Source organism: Dipodomys ordii, unplaced genomic scaffold, assembly GCF_000151885.1.
Source record: "Dipodomys ordii isolate 6190 unplaced genomic scaffold, Dord_2.0 Scaffold155, whole genome shotgun sequence".
In the NCBI taxonomy this organism is placed as follows: domain Eukaryota; kingdom Metazoa; phylum Chordata; class Mammalia; order Rodentia; family Heteromyidae; genus Dipodomys; species Dipodomys ordii.
The window spans coordinates 1,036,631-1,054,337 of NW_012267371.1; the positions used below are offsets into that span (position 1 = coordinate 1,036,631).

The window sequence follows — 17,707 nt, forward strand, 5'->3', positions numbered from 1 at the left end:
AAAAAAAAAAAAAATCTCAGGAACAGAACAGTGCCAAGGTAAATGGCTCAAGCCTCAGGATCAGTGCGATCATACAGTGCGCACGTGTGCACACACACACAAAAGCAAAGAAGAAAAACTTTCAGTCAAGCTAAGACTTTATGTAGGTCACCTGATTCTCAATCACTGAGTTCTTGTCTCTGCCTGTCCACCTGAGTGTGACCTGTAGCTCTGGGAAGACACAGAGAGAAGGCTCATTGATGACTAACCCTTGGTGCTGATGCCCCGAAGGTCAGTGATTTTCATAAGCATCCTTGGGAACATGTAGGGTTGGTTGGGCCGCCGGCGCCGGGCATATAGCCTCAGGGCTTCCAGCAGTGGCTCCTGTAGCTTGTCCACTTTTTCAGGTTCTTCCAGGTCCATGCGGTCTACACAAACACAGTTGAATGAGAGCAGGGGAAGAAGAAAAGGACAGGACACATGACAAGTGGCTGATCCCCAACAAGCCCTACAGTATGGCCCAAACTATCCCACCAGCTCCTCCCCTATGGTCATAGCTCTACCGAGTTATTTCCTCTGCTCAAAGCCATGTACCTCTCTTATTTCACAGGAACCTTTTTCTGGTAAATCACTCCTGACATCAGGAACTTATCAGAACCAGAATCTTTCTAGGGTCTCCCCAGACACCATTTTTGTTCCATGTTCTAGTTTTCCTGGAAGACTAGAGGACCTGAGAGGTCTGTAGCTGGGACCAGATGCAATAATAATCCTAAGGGAGGAGACCACCACCAATGTTCCTCACCTCACCAGAGAACAGATGTGGAGAATAGAGCGAAAGGAACCCATATAGACACCAGGGGGCGCCCCCGCACCTCCACAGATGAGGCAGATAGCACTGAGTAGCCCAGTCTCGGTGTCATCCATCTCCAGTGGCAGGAGCTGCCCAGCAAAGGCAAAGACGAGGTCTGTGAGGGGCCCAAAGCCAGCATTGTGCATCTGGGTCCGGTTCAGGGTCAGACCATCGGAGAAGGTCATGGTGTCCTGCTCTGGAGTGTACCTTGTGCAAATTCGAAGCATCTGGAAGTTGGAGTAGGGGGGAGTTAGTGCTGTCTCTAGGGATGGGGACTCTGAAGGCGAGGGGAAAAGAGGGAATAATAGAAATGGGATTAAATCCCTAGTAAGTGCAACCTGAAACATGCATGGGGAGGAAGACAGAGAGATAGAGGGACTGAGGCTTGGGGAAAGGAGATCCTCAGATATCCTTTGACAACTACTTGAAAATAATAATAATAATAAAAAGAAAACGGGCTGGGAAGGTGGCTCAGTGGTAGAGCGCTTGTCTTGCATGCCTGAGGCCCTGGGTTCGATTCCTCAGCACCACATAAGCAAAAAGAAAAAAGCCGGAAGTGGTGCTGTGGCTCAAGTGGTAGAGCACTAGCCTTGAGCTGAAGAGCTGAGGGACAGCGCCCAGGCCCAGAGTTCAAGCCCATGACCGGACCCCCCCCAAAAAAAAGAAAGAAAGAAAACAATTTAAATAAAGGAATCCTAGGGGAGATCTGGGAAGTCCCAGGTGGCAGATAAGGAAATCTTGTAGTGGATCAAGGAACTATTGGGAGTTTCTTTTCTTTCCTTTTTTGGAGGGGGGAGTGGGAGAGGCAGGCTGGTACTTGGGTTTGAACTCAGGACTTGAGCACTGTCCCTTAGCTTTTTTGCTCAAAGCTAGTGTTCTACCCCTTGAGCCACAGTGTTACTATGGGCTTTTTGGTGATTGAGGTAAGAGTCTCACAGACATTCCTGCTTGGGCTGGCTCTGAACATCAATCTTTCAATATCAATCTCAGCTTCCTGAGTAGCTAGGATTATAGGCGTAAGCCACCCAGCACCCAGTATGTTGGGAGTTTCTTGTGAAAGTCAGGCTGGGGCAGGACCCACAGGTCTAACTTACCAGGATATCCAGGCAGGCAGCCTTGAGCAGAGTGATCTGATCAGCAATGCTGAGTCCTGTAAAGCCAGGTAACCGCTTGGCGAACTCTACGATCTTGATGATGCACTTGGTGGCCAGTTCACTGAATTTGTCCCACAGCCCCAGATCCAGCTGTACCCGGTGGTCTGCACTGGAGTTCTGCAGCAGTAGAGGGAGGTTAGAATGTGAGCAAAGGCCACCCCTCACCCAGTGTGAAGCTAGCTCCTCACTGCAGGTTGGCATTCTCCTTGTCCTCAGCACCCCTACCCATTTTTCTGAAGCAGCCTTCATGGGGAAGGAGGAATCTCTGCCCACTTCTCACCGTGGTGTACTTGCCCAGCTGGCAGAGCGAGGGGAATGTCTCCTGATGAGCCTTGCTGACCTTGGTGATGAGCTCTTCTAACTGGGGGCTCAGCTCATAGCTGTCTGGTGACCCTTCTTCCTTTACCTCTTTCTTCTTCTTGTTCCGGTCATTTCGCACGGCTTGAAGTGGAAGCACAAGGTGAGAGTGGGTATCTTCAGAGCCTCCTTTTGGATGTGTTTTCTAACTTAATGTGCTCAGTCCTTATCATGAATATCTATTCCTTTATTAGTGCCTCAGTTTCCCTACCTCCTACATTAGCTCCTATTCCCAGACTGGCTTTCCCTAGCCCCACCCAGAGCTTGCAGCTCAAGCTCTCTCCTCAGGCCATTCGGCTCCATTCTGCCCTTCCGGTCACCCTGCAGGAGCTGGGGAGGGGGGGGGAGCAGGATATACAGGCAGGATATCCACTTATAGCCTTGGCAGCACAATGGGGGGGGATGGAAAGGAGGGGCCACCCCAGAGCCATCGCAGGCTCCTCTTGGGAACTGGAAGAAGAAGGAACTGGCATGCTGTTGAGCTGCTCCACAAAACAGGGGGATCATGAAACCCTAAAATCACCATGTGCCCATTCAGAAGAAGAGTTAAGAAGAGAGGAGAATGGGAAAGGATCATCAAATAGGACTCGTGTGCTAGGAGGGCAGGAGTCTGGGAGGTGCGTATAGCCAAAAGGAAGAGAGGAAACCACAGGTTAGGATAGTAGTATGCCTGCCAGGCCAGGGACAGAAGCCTACCTTCCTTGGACATGCCTACTTCAAAGCACTTTTGTAGCCGGCAGTACTGACAGCGATTCCTGGTGACCTTGTTGATGATGCAGTTTTTGTCACGGTGACATGTGTACACCATGTTCTTCTGGATGCTCCGTCGGAAGAAGCCCTGGAATGAGGAGTGCCCCTGAAGCAGGATGCTAAGAATACCAGCATCTCATAGGCCATTGCAAGTGGCCCCATTCCTGACCCAATCTATTAACCATCTATGGGCAAAAGCAGCCCCTCACCTCATCTGCCCCACTTATACAGAGCACCTGTACCCCTGGCCATTTATCTCCCCAAGAAAACTATGGATTCCAATCCACCTATCCCACGGTATACACACCTTGCAGCCTTCACACGAGCTGACCCCATAGTGGTAGCCAGAGGACTTGTCATTGCACACGAAGCACGGCTTGTAGACCCGAGGAGGTGGTGGGGGCGAGGGCGAGCTGGGCACCATTTCCTCTGAGCTAGTGCTTTGTGTCTCCACCGCTGGAAGGGGGAGGGAGAAGAAACAGTTACATGAGGGTGGGGAGATGGCAAGTCTCATCACATGCCCTATACATCCACTTCTTTTCTGGCCTGCTAGTGATAGCCAGACCCACCACACTGCACAGTCTCCAAGAAAGCCATAGGCAGCTGCTACTAGGGCAGACCAACGATTGGGTTCTTAGTCCATCCTACAGTCTGGCCAACTCTTCTACATTAATTCTAGCCCTAATCCCCCAGTTGACATGATATAATTCTCTAAATTCCTAACCAAGGCCATCCTGGAAGTTAACTTCATTGAGCCTCAGTTTCCCAAACTGTAAAGTATATAAGTGAAAGAGTTAAGTCCCTACATCTCTGAGTTCTTACTACTTGTCACTCTGGTAGATAGACCAGGTAGGGGAGCTGGCCTCTCGCCATCCTCAGTCTCTACCCCCACATCTCCAGCCTCCTGCTCCCCTCAGCTCCAGGAGATGAGTGGCTGCAGGTAGGGCCATTACAGGACACCTGCCTGAATGACCTGGTAGATTTCAGTAGCAGAAGAGTATTTCTTGCAAGTAATAGAGGTCAAATAATCCTCCATCTTTTCCTTTTCAAACCACCTCTCAACCAACCACCAAAGTTCTTTTGCTCTAGACACAACTGGACCACTAAGGCAGGTGGTAGAGCATATACTATCTAACTCTAAGTTAGAAGATAAGCAACAGCCTTATTGCACACCTGGAAAAGCTGAGGGGAAAAGGTTCTAGGTTCAGTGCTATACTCCCAGCTGAGGTGGGACCAAGGTACTAGGTCCTCTGACAAGACTTAAGTGTCCAGGAAGGAGAAAACAGGCATTTGCTCAGATTCCTAGGTCTAGGAGCTATTGAAGCAAAGCTGGGAGTCAGGTGATGGTAGGTAAATAGAACTGGTGAGGGACCTATCCCCGACTCTCTCTAAGCCTGTGTTCCCTCTGAGATGCCTCTGGAAATACTCAATCACAGCTCACAAGGGGCGCTAATGTAGGCTCAGAGTAAGGGAAGTCCACACTCTGTTCAGCGGGGCTTTGGAGTAAATCCTGTGTGAGTGTGTGGTCCATCTTCAGAGGCTCAGGACATCTGTAACTATTTCAATCTGTAGGGCTCGTTGCCTTGATCCGGAAGATTCCCCCCCCCCCAGGACTGTCCCACACACCCTCATGAACGCCTTCTTCCTCCTACCCTGGCAGCCCACCTGGGTCACAAGTCTGCCCTAATGTTGCCAGAGGATATTAGAATAGCCCACAAGCAGGGGTTCCAAGCCAGCTCTACCCAGCACACAAGAGGGAAGCCCTCCCCATCCCCAACACTCAGGGGCAATTAGCATAAGAATCCTAGTGGAGTGAGAGTCCCCCAAAGAAAGGAGTGAAGGGGGGGTGTGATCTATTGAAGACTAGTGGGGGTGGAGGAGCATCAGAAGGGACTGGTGCTGAGAATGTGAGAGGGGCAGGAATGTCTTTCAGGCCCTCTCCTCACTCCTCAGGCCCATCCTGGGGTCTGGCCCAAAGGCTTGTGCGTGGGGTGGTGCTCTCTCTGGCGCTCACGCCCTCCCTGCCCGCAGAGCGCTGCCTCATTTCCTCTCTTACGCAAGAGCTTGGGTGCGGTCAGACGGGCATGGGGCAGCGCCAGCCAATTATAAGATTGGGGGCCCCAGAGAGACAGGCCTGGGGGCAGCTTTTCCCATCTAAGTGGCACTGTCACCCATTCTTAATATCCCTATGACTTATCTACCTCCCAGGCCCTGAACCCTAAAATGCAGTCGAGTGGCTCAGAGGTCGCTTTGCAAGTGGAGAGAGCTAGAAAACCAGCAGGGTCTGCACTGAAAGATGGGATCCCCCTCCTCAGCTGAGAAGTCTCCATGGGGGATGCTGCTCCTGGGGCTAGGCAGGGGTCCCTGTTGGGAAGAGGGGGGGTAGGCTCTGGGTTTCTCTTCTTTTAAAGCCCAAATTGCTGAAATTGAGGAAATTCCTGGCCAGGCTGAGCGGAGCTTCAAACAAACTCTTTATAACCGGCTGTAAACGCTCCCAGCTGCGAGGCCCAGAGCTGAGCTGCCTGGACTCACAACCTAGCACACACCTCCTTGAAGACACACAGGCTCACAGGCCAAAAACACATGGACACAAAAGCAGGCTTAGTCTTAACATTGAGTTCCTCTAACCCCAGCGGGACCCAGGCAAGAGAAACTCACACAAGGGCAGTGAGGCACACTCACTCCAGTCACATCACAGAGGTGGATGACAAGTCACAAAGCTGGCATAACACCCACCACTGGGTTACACCTTTACAAGCCAATAGCTCTGCTGCCAAACACCTCAGCCTGCCAGCGCAGCACCAAAGCTTCCAATTGTACCCAAACATGCCATTCTGCCCTCCTCTCTAGACCACTTTTTTTTTTTTTTGCCAGTCCTGGGGCTTGAACTCAGGGCCTAGACGTTGTCCCTGAGCCTCTTTGTGCTCAAGGCTAGTGTTCTACCACTTGAGCCACAGTGCCACTTCCAACTTTTTTGAGTAGTTTACTGGAGATAAGAGTCTCACAGGGACTTTTCTGCCCCAGTTGGCTTCGAACTACCATCCTCAGATCTCAGCCTCCTGAGTAGCTAGGAATACAGGCATGAGCTACCAGTGCCAAGCTTCTAAACCACTTTCTAAACTCTCTCTCTAAAAGATGGGGTGGACAGAAGGCAGGCCTGAACCTGATTTTGTGTGCCTACCCAGACCCTAGAGGTCAAAATTATTATTCAGTTTTGCAAATTGAAATGCAAAAGCATCCTGCCAGTCAAGTCTAAGGAGCTGCCACAAACCTCATAAGGACAGGGTCCCTTGCCCAACCCTCAAAACCCCTTCTCAAAAGATTTTTTTTTCTGCCTCACAACACTTTTCCCCATATGCCAACTCTGTTCTACTGGGTGATAAGAAGGAAGAATTCACAAGAACTTGGTGCAAAGCAAAGCTCCATGTTTTCTCCACCCTTGAAATGGCACACTTTAGTTCTTGCCCCACCCGACTTGACACCAAAGTTGATCTCCTGTTTGCCACCTCCCTCTTCCAGTCTCCCAGTTGTTAAATCTGAGCGGCTCTGCCCTGGAACCAAAAAAACTTAAAAAAAAAAATCCGAACTTGTAAACAGCGCAGTGGAGTGCCAAGGAGAGAAGCGCGTTGGCGGGGGCTGGGTGACCCGGCGTGCACACTCCCCCAGCGCCGGCCGCCCCGCCCGCTGCCCGCCCCTTCCCAGCGTGCCCCCAAGCCCGATCCACACCCCCCCGCCCTGCTTTCCCTCCCCCCCCGCGCCCGCGCCGTCCGGGCTGCGAGCGCAGTCCCAGCCCTGAGTAAATTTGGGAAGGGGGGGGGGGTTCCAGGCTCCTCTCCCGGCCCCTCCCCACACCCTACCCCCGCCAGCCACTGCGGCCCCGGCTTCAAAGCTGCCTCTCATCTGGACTTCATTTTTACTGCTCTCAGTCCCCAGCTTTTTTATTACCGCTTTGGAAAGGGGTTCCAGGGCCCCAGGCCTGGCATCTCCCATTTCACACAGGGAGGGGGAGAAGATGTCTATTTGGGGACCCTACAGTCATCTGCCCAGAGTCGCTGTCACTTGGAAGCCATCCCCCCCCAACCAGCACCATAGATTTTGCTTTAAACTTTTCGCTTCCTGCTGAAGTTGGGTGTTGGAACCATAGAAAGTCATCACTCAATACAACCGAATACGTGTTTCCCAACTCGCTTTTATAAACGGGGGGCGGGTGGGCGCTAGGGGCCCCGTCTCCTTCCCCTTCAGCGTGGGGGAGACCCCTGGTTCCGAGCGCACAGGATGCGCCCGCGAACCTTGCACTTTCCAACGCCGCCCCCGCCGCCACGCAGGGGCGCACGCCCTCCACGCCCTACGCCCCAAACACCCCCCATACCCAGCCCCGAGGATCTGCCTACGCTGGTCAGGGCGACTGTGCACCGAGACCCTCCACCCTCCACCCACACACCTAAGCGGCGCTGCACACGCCAGGGTTCACACGCTCGGCAAATACTATTTACACTTCCAAGTTCCCACATGGGCTTTACAAACGCCACCCACGGTCCTGGGTGCCCTCTCTCTCCCGGGGCCTGGGATCTGAGGGTACCAACTACCAACACATAACTCGGTCTTTTCTCAGTCCCCAGGAACTCTGGAATGGCATCAACCACAGATCCCAGCTTAAACACCCACCATAAAAACCACACACACTCCAAACATTACGGCACACACGCAAAGGAGACGCCGAGGCCCCCACGTTTAAAGGGCCAGCGCCTCACACAGAAATGGACCCGGATTCCCCACTTGCAGCCCCAGTCCCAACCTTTACACAGGAGGAAGAGTGTGCCTCCCATCTTTCCTGCACCCTACACCCCCACACCTGGGAACGAATTACCTACATTGCAGACTGGCGGGTTGTGGCCAGGCAAAAGTCTCAAGTCCGGCGAAACAGGAGCTGCCTGTGGTTCTGCGCAGCAAGCCGGCCCCGGGCCCGGCGGCCCCATACAGCCGTCGCGGACCCGGGGCAAAGGATTCCATGCAGTCGTACATCGTGACCCGGCTTGGAGAAAAGCTGGGTGCTAGAACACCAAGGACCCGCAGCCCATTCCCCCTCCTCCCCCCGCGGCGCCCCGCTCCTGGAGGGGGGAGGGGGAGGGCTAGCATAGGGCGCTGAGCTGCATGGGGGGTAAGGGGTGGGCGGGGAAGAGGGGGATCCCCAGCAAGGGAAAAGGACTGGGCGGGGCGCGAAGCCCAGGCGGCTGCTTCAGCCTCCGTCCGGCTCACTCTGGGGCGCCCGGGCAGCTAGCACTGGGGAGACCTTTTGTAAAAGCAAAGCCTGGAGGGGTGGGGGTGGGGCTTGAGGAACGAAGGGGGCCGGGCACCAAGAGGAGCGGAGCTGGGAGTGGAACGCACACACACACACACACACTTACGTCCACTCGCTGCGTGCGGAGCGCGCGCCGGCTTAGACATACATCCGTGCATACCTTTATCTTGGCACGCACTAGACATTTGCAAATATGCATTGCTGCACACGAACCTCTGCACGCACATAAGTTCATAGGTGCACACGTTTGTGCAAATATACACCTGGCTCGGGGGAAATGCTAGCGGGCATTCTCTCCCCCCCCCCACAGCCCTAGGAAGCTTTTGCACGCCATTCGCACTTCGGCGCGTGCCCAAGTCGGGGGTAGGTGGGGGGGGGAGAAGAGCGGAGGAACCAAAGCACACGCATTTCCTTTCATAAAGTCCCCCCCCCGCCCCTCCTCCCTTCCTTTCTCATACAAGTCAATACAGGTCCCAAGTGTTAAGGATGACTACGAAGAGGGGAGCGTGGAGATCTCCCGAGCGCAGCAGCAGCAGCAGATCTAACAGAGCCAAAGGACCTGCGCTCCCTTCCACCCACTCCCCCCCACTCCTCATTCCCAGGCCTCGGCTCCTCCCTCCGCGCCCGTGCGCGCGCGCGCGCTTCCGCGCTTAGCAGAACATTCCTGCGGCTCGGCGCGCGCGCGGGCGCAGGCGGCCTCCCTCTTCCTTCCCGTTCTCCCCACCCCCGGTCCAAGGACCGGAGCGCGCTCCCGCCGTGAACTCTCCGGGAACCCCCCTCGGGGCGGGTGGCCGGGCGCGCTCACCTCCTCCTGACCCGGCCCCGCCCCGCCCCGCCCCGGCCGTCGCCAGCGCTGCAGCGGAGTCCAACCCCCCTCTCTCCCCGGCCGCCCTCCCCGGCGCAGCGGAGCCTCTGCCCCTCCTAGCCCGGCCTGTCCTTCCTCTCCGGAGTCCCGGGCCGCCTCTCCAAGTCCCTGAAGCCCCATCCCGAGACTGACACCCCCTACGCGTCTCCACTAACCCCTCTCGATGCCCTCGCCTCTAAAACCCAACTTCGCTTAGGCAGCACAAAGCGAGCGACCCCCAAACTATGCTTACAGTGCCAAGGACCGTCGTAGACAACACTACCCCCCCCGCCCCCAATGTGAATGCCAATTCCTCCCGCCAAGTTTTACCATGTCAAGTGTTCCCACCCCCGGGCAGTATATAGCGCTGGTGGCCATTAACAGTTTGTAACCACGCACACGCACACACACACCATAGGATATGACTGCCCCCCTCCTCCCTTTCAGTGCCACATAAAATGCCCTCCAGAGCTCGCAGGAGCGCCTGGCAGTTCCCTTTGGCTGCCCCTTCCGGCCCCAGGCGCCCGGGCCCGGCAGAGGAGGGGGCGAAGGGGCGGGGACTGGCCACGTCAGAAGTTTGCCCTCGCCGGGCTGAGCCTCTTCGGGGACCCTGGCCCCGGGACAGCACCAGCGGCGGCGACTCCCGGAAACCGCCCCCTCCCCCGCGCCCCGCCCGCCGGCCGCCCGGCTGGCCGGCCCAGCCGGCTCTGTCAGCGCGGCTCACACGGGGAGCGCCCGGGAGCGGGAGCGGCGCCCGGCCCGACCCCTTCCCCCGCCAGGCGGCTGCGGCTAGGCCAGGGTGGGGCACGCGTTTCTAAGAATCTGTTGTACGGGGTGCGGGGGGGGGCGCACTGGGGTGCTACAGGAGTGGGGCGCCTATTGGAAGAATAAAGAACAGGAAGGGGTGCCAGAGTAGGCAGGGAAGACAGGGGAGGGGCCAGGGTTGGCTGCCAGGGCGGGGGGGGGGCACTAACCCGGGAAGGAGGGCCTGAATTACAGATGGGGGGCTGGGATGGCCAAGCTAAGGGGGAGGGGGGCTTGAAGCAAGGATGGAGAAGGAAGGCACGCTTCTTCCAACCCAATACAAGCTCCTGCCTCAAGCTTCAGCCCCAAATACTGCCCATCTCTGGATCCTGGTTCCTAAAAAAAACGGGGGAATAAAAAGTGGGGGATAGGTTTTTGATTGGAATCTGGCCAGGGGCAAAAAATTAAGTGTGAAATGGGAAGTACCCCTAAGACAAGGGGGGAGAGAACCCTGATTAGTCAACCTCAAGCTGACAGTGTATCCCCCCCTTCCCCCTCTGAAATCTGAAAGGTCCCAATTAAGCCAGGCCTGCCTGGTTGGTAATTAGAACCAGAAGTGGCCAGGCCACAGGGAGGGGGTTGGGAGGAGGGCACCGGAGGAATAGGGGGAGGGCTCCAGGAAGCCATGAGTCCTCAATAGCCCCCCTTTCTCTTCACCAGATGCACCCCACTCATCACCCCATCTGTATGTGCTTCCCGAGCTTTCAGGGAGAAGGGGGGCCTTAGGATCAGGCATTAGGGTATCAGGCCCACCTTTACAATCAACTCCAATCCCCTATTTTACCCAGACTTAGTATAGCCTTCAGCAGAAGTTAAGATGGGGATAATCTAGTGCCCCCTCTTTTCCCCAAAGTCCCCCCAGCCCTTATTGCAGCAATTAGACCCATTAGCCTTCTAGCATTTCATGGGAACCAGATGTTCCCCACCAGCCTGGTGGGAGTATGAGGGGGGGCCGCTGCCTGACTCACCCCCTTCCTTGTGATCCCCACCACCAGGGTACACACACATCCCCTCCCAGCTAGAGCCCCACAAAGGCATGCCTAGAAGCAAAAAGGGTTTTACCCTTCCCCCACTGATGAAGCCATTAGCACTCAGGCTCTAGCTAGATCACCCCTTAGAGCCCTACCACCCAGGCAAAGATGAGTCTGGCCAGGATTGGGGGGAGGGGGTGGACAGCTAACTGCTTATACATTTCTCCTTCCTCCTTTCCCCCTATTCCTGCCACCTTCTGGATAAGGCTAGAGGATAACTAGCTCTGAATTCCTCATGCTAAATTCTCCCTTTTCTTCCAAAACCTCCCTCAAAAAACTGAAGAATGGGCATTTCAAAGTGAAGCAGGCCCCGCCCAGGAGGGTAAGTTCTAACTGAGGCGTCCTACCTGAAGGGCAATGGGAGGGGTCTGGGGAGAAGGAAGGGGCAACAGCAAAGTGGGGGGGGGAGGAATAGGGAGGTGTGAATCAGGGACCAGGCACAACGCTAGGATGTAAAGAGCTTTGGGCAGGATGGGGGCTGGGACCCGGTAGGGGGCCAAGAGGGGGGGTGCAGCCTGGGCCCCAGCGGCGGCGGCTTGCCCAGCTCCCCCCGCCAGAGAGGTTTCCTGTTGCAATCAAAGCCCCGTTTGTGTCGGCCTGGAGCTGGAGCTGGAGCCGGAGCCGGAGGAGGAGAGACCAGGAGGGGAGGGGAAGGAGGCAGTTTACTAGGGTTTTTTCCTACTGGAGGCCTCACTGCCGCCTGCTCAGAGTCCAGTGACTGGGCTGGGCTGTGAGTCTGCAGCCTTCCACCTGTGGAGCTGCTTCTCTATGTGATTATGTCTGGGAATCTCTCTTCAGTTTCTTTTAAGTAGGACTCCTTTTCTACCTGTGCCAGCCTGTCCTCAATTTCCCCAAGAGATTTGGGGTGGGGAAGCCTGGCCTTTTTTATCCCAGAGACACTGGCTCTAAGGCCAAGACAGCTGTCACCAGATTTAAAGGACAAACAGAGCCAGGTTTCAGCACCTCAGCTTATCTTCTCAAGAGAGAAAGGTTTGCCTTCCCTCCCAGCACCCTTTATTCCCTGTAGTACATCAGTGTTCACAAAGAGAGATACTCAAAACACCAGGGTTTTCGTGCACATGCATGTATCTGCTCAAGCCGGTGCGCATGTGCGCACACACCCCTCTGTTTTCCATGCACACAGGCCTGTGCTTGCCTGGCTCAGCAGTACCTGTTCCTCTCACCTCTCCCCTCCTCCACCACCAGGTTCTGAGATGACTGCCTCACCAACTGAGGTCCCGGGAGAGCCCCAAGAGGTGGAGCAATCCTTCTCTTCTCAACAAGGATGTCCCCAAGGTGCCAGAGACTCTTCAATAAAATCCAAGAGAAAGCCCTAGGGACAAGTTCTAGGCTCCTTCCTGGACCACTCCCTTTTATCCTAGAGATCCTAGGATCTTACCCTAGGATTTTATCCTAACAAGATTGTGCTAGCTGTAGAATGAGAAAGAAGGTAATGAGCGAGGCACAGATTCAAGGTAAGCAATGGCGATGCATTTTAATCTCTTGCTATTAGATGGCCGCTGCCAAAAAGGGTTAGCAAGTCAGAGATGGCACCATGACCCTGGCTGGCTACCAGTCTCCCCATCAACTTTTCCACACATAGGATCCTACCTATCTTCTCTACCACTAGGAGCTGCATGCCCCACCCCCATGCAAGCTGTCAGAACCCAAGCCTTCCCCTTATCCCCACCCCACTTGCCACCTCCCTGCCCAGACCTGTCCCTCCATGCTAGCCGCACCCTCTCCTGCTAGCAGCCCTAGTTCTGGCTCCTCCCTAGGATTTCTTCGTTCAGCTCCCTTCCTTCAGGACTGCCTTGGGGGTAAGGGGGGGGGGGGGGGGGGGACGGAGCTCAGCAAGGTGCCTTCCCCTACCTTGACCTCACTTTGAACTCTGACCTTGATCTCCTCCTTATGTCCAAGACACAAGGGCACAAAGAGAACTTCATCGGAGCTAGGCCAGGCCCCTCAGCGTTTACTCCATTACCATTCGTTTTCTCCCAGAATTTAGGAAAATCAAATCCCAAGAGGTTAAGTTGTATGGTTCCCTGCAAGAAATATGGGAACAGGGGGCCTTATTCCCACTGTTTTGGCCCCCAGGACAGATTCATGGTGAAAATGAGGTAGGGGGAAGCCCAGCTTTAAGTTTCTAAAAAGGGGGCTTTGTGTGCTTTCATTCACCTGCATGCCACTCAATAACCCTTGTTGGACCTCAGACATGCCTTTGGCGGCCTTGCCAAACACCAGACTCACCATCAGAGGCCCTATTAAATACCTTTTCACTCTTCACACTGACTCTTTGTTGCATACACTAAGATTCTGTATATGAGCATTTTCAGGAAGAAACTGTTCACACATAATTACATATGGATTGGGACACACACACACACATATGCACACACCTTTTCCGCATGAGCACACTCTTTCCAGTGGAGCTGCCAGCCCAATTTAGTCACCAGTTACATACACAACCCTTCTGAGTGCCCCTCCTGAAGGCAGGGACCCTTCTCTTCTACCCCTGCCTCGGAGTTTGTGTGGAGCTATAAGGGATGTGTTTTATATCTGTTTGACTTTTCCTCTGAGTCTCTGTCTCTTTCTCCCCTCCAGTTACTTCCTCTCTGTAGCTGAGATTTCTTCAGTAGCTTACATGCTAATGCCCCCATTCCCCAGCCTCCAGGTCTGGCCAGGACTGGAGAGACAACAACCAAGCAGGTAGAGAAAGGTCCCACACAGAGAAGGGGAGGCCCAAGACTTGGCTCCTGTCAGCACTCAAAGGCTTAACCCAAAGAGGGCAAGCCTAAGAGACAAGTAGAGATCTGCACAGCATGTGGGCACTATGCCAGACCTGGAGGCAGGGAGGAGTCTAGAAGCATGTGGCTAGAGGAGAGGATGCTTATGGAACACATTTGTACTTCTCAGGATTACTTTAGGTACAAGAGTCACCTTTGCAGCTATTCCTATCCTCCCCCAGAACCAAAAAAGGCAGTCTCCTAACCCCACACATCTTTGAGTACCTGACATTAGGTTTTCTTCCTTTTTGCAGCCTTACAACCATCTGGACTCTAGATCACAGAACCAGATGACTGGCCTCTACTACTCATCTCCTTCGCAGTCTGGCTCCCTCCACCTCCAAGGTAGTAGCCTTGGATGGCACCAGACCCACCTTTGGCTGCCCACACAAAGGTACAAGTTGGCTGCTTCCAGAGGTACTTTTTTATCTCCCAATTTTAGGCTATCATTTTCCCATCCTATTGAAGCAGGTCCACACCCAGCCCCTCCTCCTCCCACCATGACCACTCTCCACAACTCTTCACAGCTTCCTTAGACCAAACTCCCATCCCTTGTTCATCTTCTTAACTTGGGTACCAATTTCCTATATCATTCACCTTCCAAATACCCTCCTAATTCCATTTGCCCTCATCCCCCCCTCCCAAATCCCTGAGACTCACACAGAGAGGCCATCTCCTTGGGGAGGTCAGGCTGGCCCAGGCCCCGGAAGCTAGGGCTCAGCATCTCGAATGGTGGAGACCCCCTGAGTGTTCCTGGGAAGGCAAATGGGAAGCCTGCCCCTGGGTAACCAGATCCAGGACCCAGGGCACCAGCTGCAAAGAGTCGCTCCTTATTGGTGGCCATGGCAGCTGCAGTGTAGGAGTCCCCTGGAGTCTGCAGTGGGCGGGGGTGATCTTCAACCACAGCCCCCGCCCATGCCCACTGTCCTGGCCTGGGAGGCTCCGTGCCCACCCTGCCTGGCCTGCCCACTGGGTCTCCGATGGTCCTAGAGTAAAAGAAAGGAAAAAGACATTTAAGAATGATTACACTAGCCGGGCTTCAGTGGCTCATGCCTATAATCCTAGCTACTCAGGAGGCTGAGATCTGAGGATCACAGTTCAAAGCCAGCTGGGGCAAGAAAATCTGTGAGACTCTTGCCTCCAGTAAACCACCAGAAAACAGGAAGTGGTGCTGTGGCTCAAGTGGTAGAGAGCTCGCTTTAAGATGAAGAGCTGAGGGACAGCTTTCAGGCCCAGAGTTCAAGCCCCACAACTGACCCCCCACTCCAAAAAAAAGATATACACTAAAATCAGGCACTGGTAGCTCATGCCTATAATCCTAGTATTCAGGAGGCTGAGATCTGAGAATCACAGTTCAAAGCCAGTGAGGGCAGGAAAGTGCATGAGACTCTTATTTCCAATTAACCACCAGAAAACAGGAAGTAAGGCTGTGGCACAAAGTGTAGAGCACTAGCCTTGAGTGAAAAAGTTAAAGGATAGCACCTAGGCCCAAGGTCAAGCCCCATGACCAACAATAATAAAAAAGAATGATCAAACTGGGCACCAGTGGCTCACGCCTGTAATCCTGGCTACTCAGGAGGCTGAAATCTGAGGATCATGGTTCAAAGCCAGCCTGAGCAGGAAAGTCCCTGAAACACTTATCTCCAATTAACCATCAGAAAACTGGAAGTGGCGCTGTAGCTCAAGTGGTAGAGTGCACACCTTGAGCTGAAGAGCTCAGGGGCAGCACCCAAGCCCAGCATTGAAGCCCCAGAACCGACCAAAAAAAAAGTCCTATGCCCCCTCCCTGGTCCTCCTTCAGGTAAGTCTATGATGCCCTGGCTCTGGCCTCTGCCATGTGGTAGAGCAGAATCTGAAAAAGTTTCCAGGTGAGGTTTCCAGGTGAATTATGGTCTGAGAGCTTCTGAAAGTCCAAAGGACTCCCAGAATTTGTAAAGTGTCCAACTGACCTAGACATTTGCTTGCGCTCCCCCGCTATCTCCCTCTCTCTTTCATAAGCTGAGAGCCTTCTTGCTAAACAGGCACTACCACTCATACCATACACTTACACCATACACTCCAGCCCCAACTGAGCTAGAGATTTAACACTCACATCAATCTTGTGATGTACAAATTATGATTCCCATTTTGCCAACGAAGAAACAAATTTAGTGACTAGCTTTAGGTCACAAGGTAATTAAATGGTTGAGCCCAAGTATCTATTACATTTTCACATAGGAGTTGTAGCTCAATGATAGAGCCATCGCCTAGCATGTGCAAGGCCCTAGGTTCAATTCCAGCACCAGACTGAAATAAAATAAAGTTCTCTACTACTTTGGAGATAGCAAACATATGTGTTATAACTTTGAGGGGCTACACCTCTCTGGAGGGGAATATGCTGCTCTGGTAAAGAACATTTTGGGGGCTGGGAAGGTGGCTCAGTGGTGGAGCGCTTGCCTTGCATGCCTGAGGCCCTGGGTTCAATTCCTCAGCACCACATAAGCAAAAAGAAAAAAGCCGGAAGTGGCGCTGTGGCTCAAGTGGTAGAGTGCTAGCCTTGGACTGAAGAGCTGAGGGACAAAGCCCAAGCCTAGAGTTCAGGCCCCACGACCGGACCCCCCCAAAAAAAAAGAACATTTTGGAAATGGACTGCCTGAATTGACATTCCTACCACTTCCTAGCCATGGGATTTTTGGGGGAATTACTTCATCTCTCTGTATCTCCATTTCCTCATTTACCACCTGAAGAGAATAGGAGCCACTTCCTAAGGCTGTTGTAAGGATTCAGTTATTTAACATGTATAGAACGATTAGGGTCAAGTAGGACACATGTTAAATACTATGCAAATGTCTCGTTTTATTTCTCTTTGTATGTTATCTTCCATATGTCTCTTTTCATTACATTTCTTCTGTTTCTTCCTCTTGACTTCCTCTTCATTTCCCCTCCTAATTGGGTCTCCTACCATCTCTCACTTCCTAACCTCTCTGACATACTTTTCTTCAAATTAGGGATGCTGATCACTCAAACACATACATACACACACACACACACACACACACACACAATATGACAACTATAATGCCAGAAAACTTTTCTCCTTGTCCTTTTTGCTTTACTATCTTTTGTTCTTTCTTATCTCTGGGCTCTATCTGATTTTAGAAAACACTCCCTCCAGCTTCTCCAATTGTAGCTTTCCCCCACCATGTGTGTGTGTGTGGGGGGTGATGGATGTGGGTGTGTAGGTGTGAAGTTGGGCATGCCACATGTGCATACACTATTCTGAGATAGTACTGGGACTTGAACTCAGCCTGAGCACTGTCCCTTAGGTTTTTTTTGTTGTTGTTGTTTAAAGCTGGTACTCTACCACTTGAGCCACAGCTCCACTTGTGACATTTTTTGTTTTGATGGCTAATTGGAGATAAAAGTCTTGTGGAGTATTCCTGCTTAGTCTGGCTTCTAACTGTCATCCTTAGATCTCAGCCTCCTTAATAGCTAGAATTACTAGTACCAGGCTCCCCCTGGGAATTTTTCACTTGAAATCCAGGGAAGCGGGGAGAAAGCAGGGAGACAGAAGAAATGGGAATCCCAGGGCTGACAGTGGTTGCTCTTCTAATGCTATGATTGTCCAAGTTACTGCAGAACCACCTACCTCTTAGAGAATAATAGGCTCAAGAGAAGACCAGCCCAGTACTTCTATGAGCCAGAACTATAACAGAGCAGAGAGGGATCATGAAAGAGTAAAATGCATAGAGTTCATAGGGTGGATAGGCGCTGGCAGTGGACATTTCCATTCCTAGGCCCAGTATCTCTTCAATCTTTCCTCTCCCTCTCCCTCTTCCTCTCCCTTCTCCCCTCCCACCTTCTCCCTCCCCCC

General features: G+C 53.3%; 1 protein-coding gene across 2 annotated transcripts in view; it reads right to left on the minus strand.

Annotated features, from left to right (window-relative positions):
- Positions 1–17,707, minus strand: part of Rarg (retinoic acid receptor, gamma) — a 25,908-nt gene that overhangs the window by 5,377 nt on the left and 2,824 nt on the right. Inside the window, exons 1-7 of one of the 2 annotated variants that reach the window (XM_013032538.1) lie at positions 7,962–8,422; positions 3,398–3,546; positions 3,037–3,178; positions 2,264–2,424; positions 1,924–2,100; positions 852–1,056; positions 249–407 (exon numbers count right to left, since the gene is read on the minus strand). In XM_013032538.1, coding sequence (XP_012887992.1) covers positions 249–407; positions 852–1,056; positions 1,924–2,100; positions 2,264–2,424; positions 3,037–3,178; positions 3,398–3,546; positions 7,962–8,226 — 1,258 coding nt within the window. In that variant the 5' untranslated portion in view covers positions 8,227–8,422. Of the gene's footprint in view, positions 1–248; positions 408–851; positions 1,057–1,923; positions 2,101–2,263; positions 2,425–3,036; positions 3,179–3,397; positions 3,547–7,961; positions 8,423–14,514; positions 14,841–17,707 lie in introns of those variants that run through there. The other variant, XM_013032537.1, reaches the window with a different exon arrangement.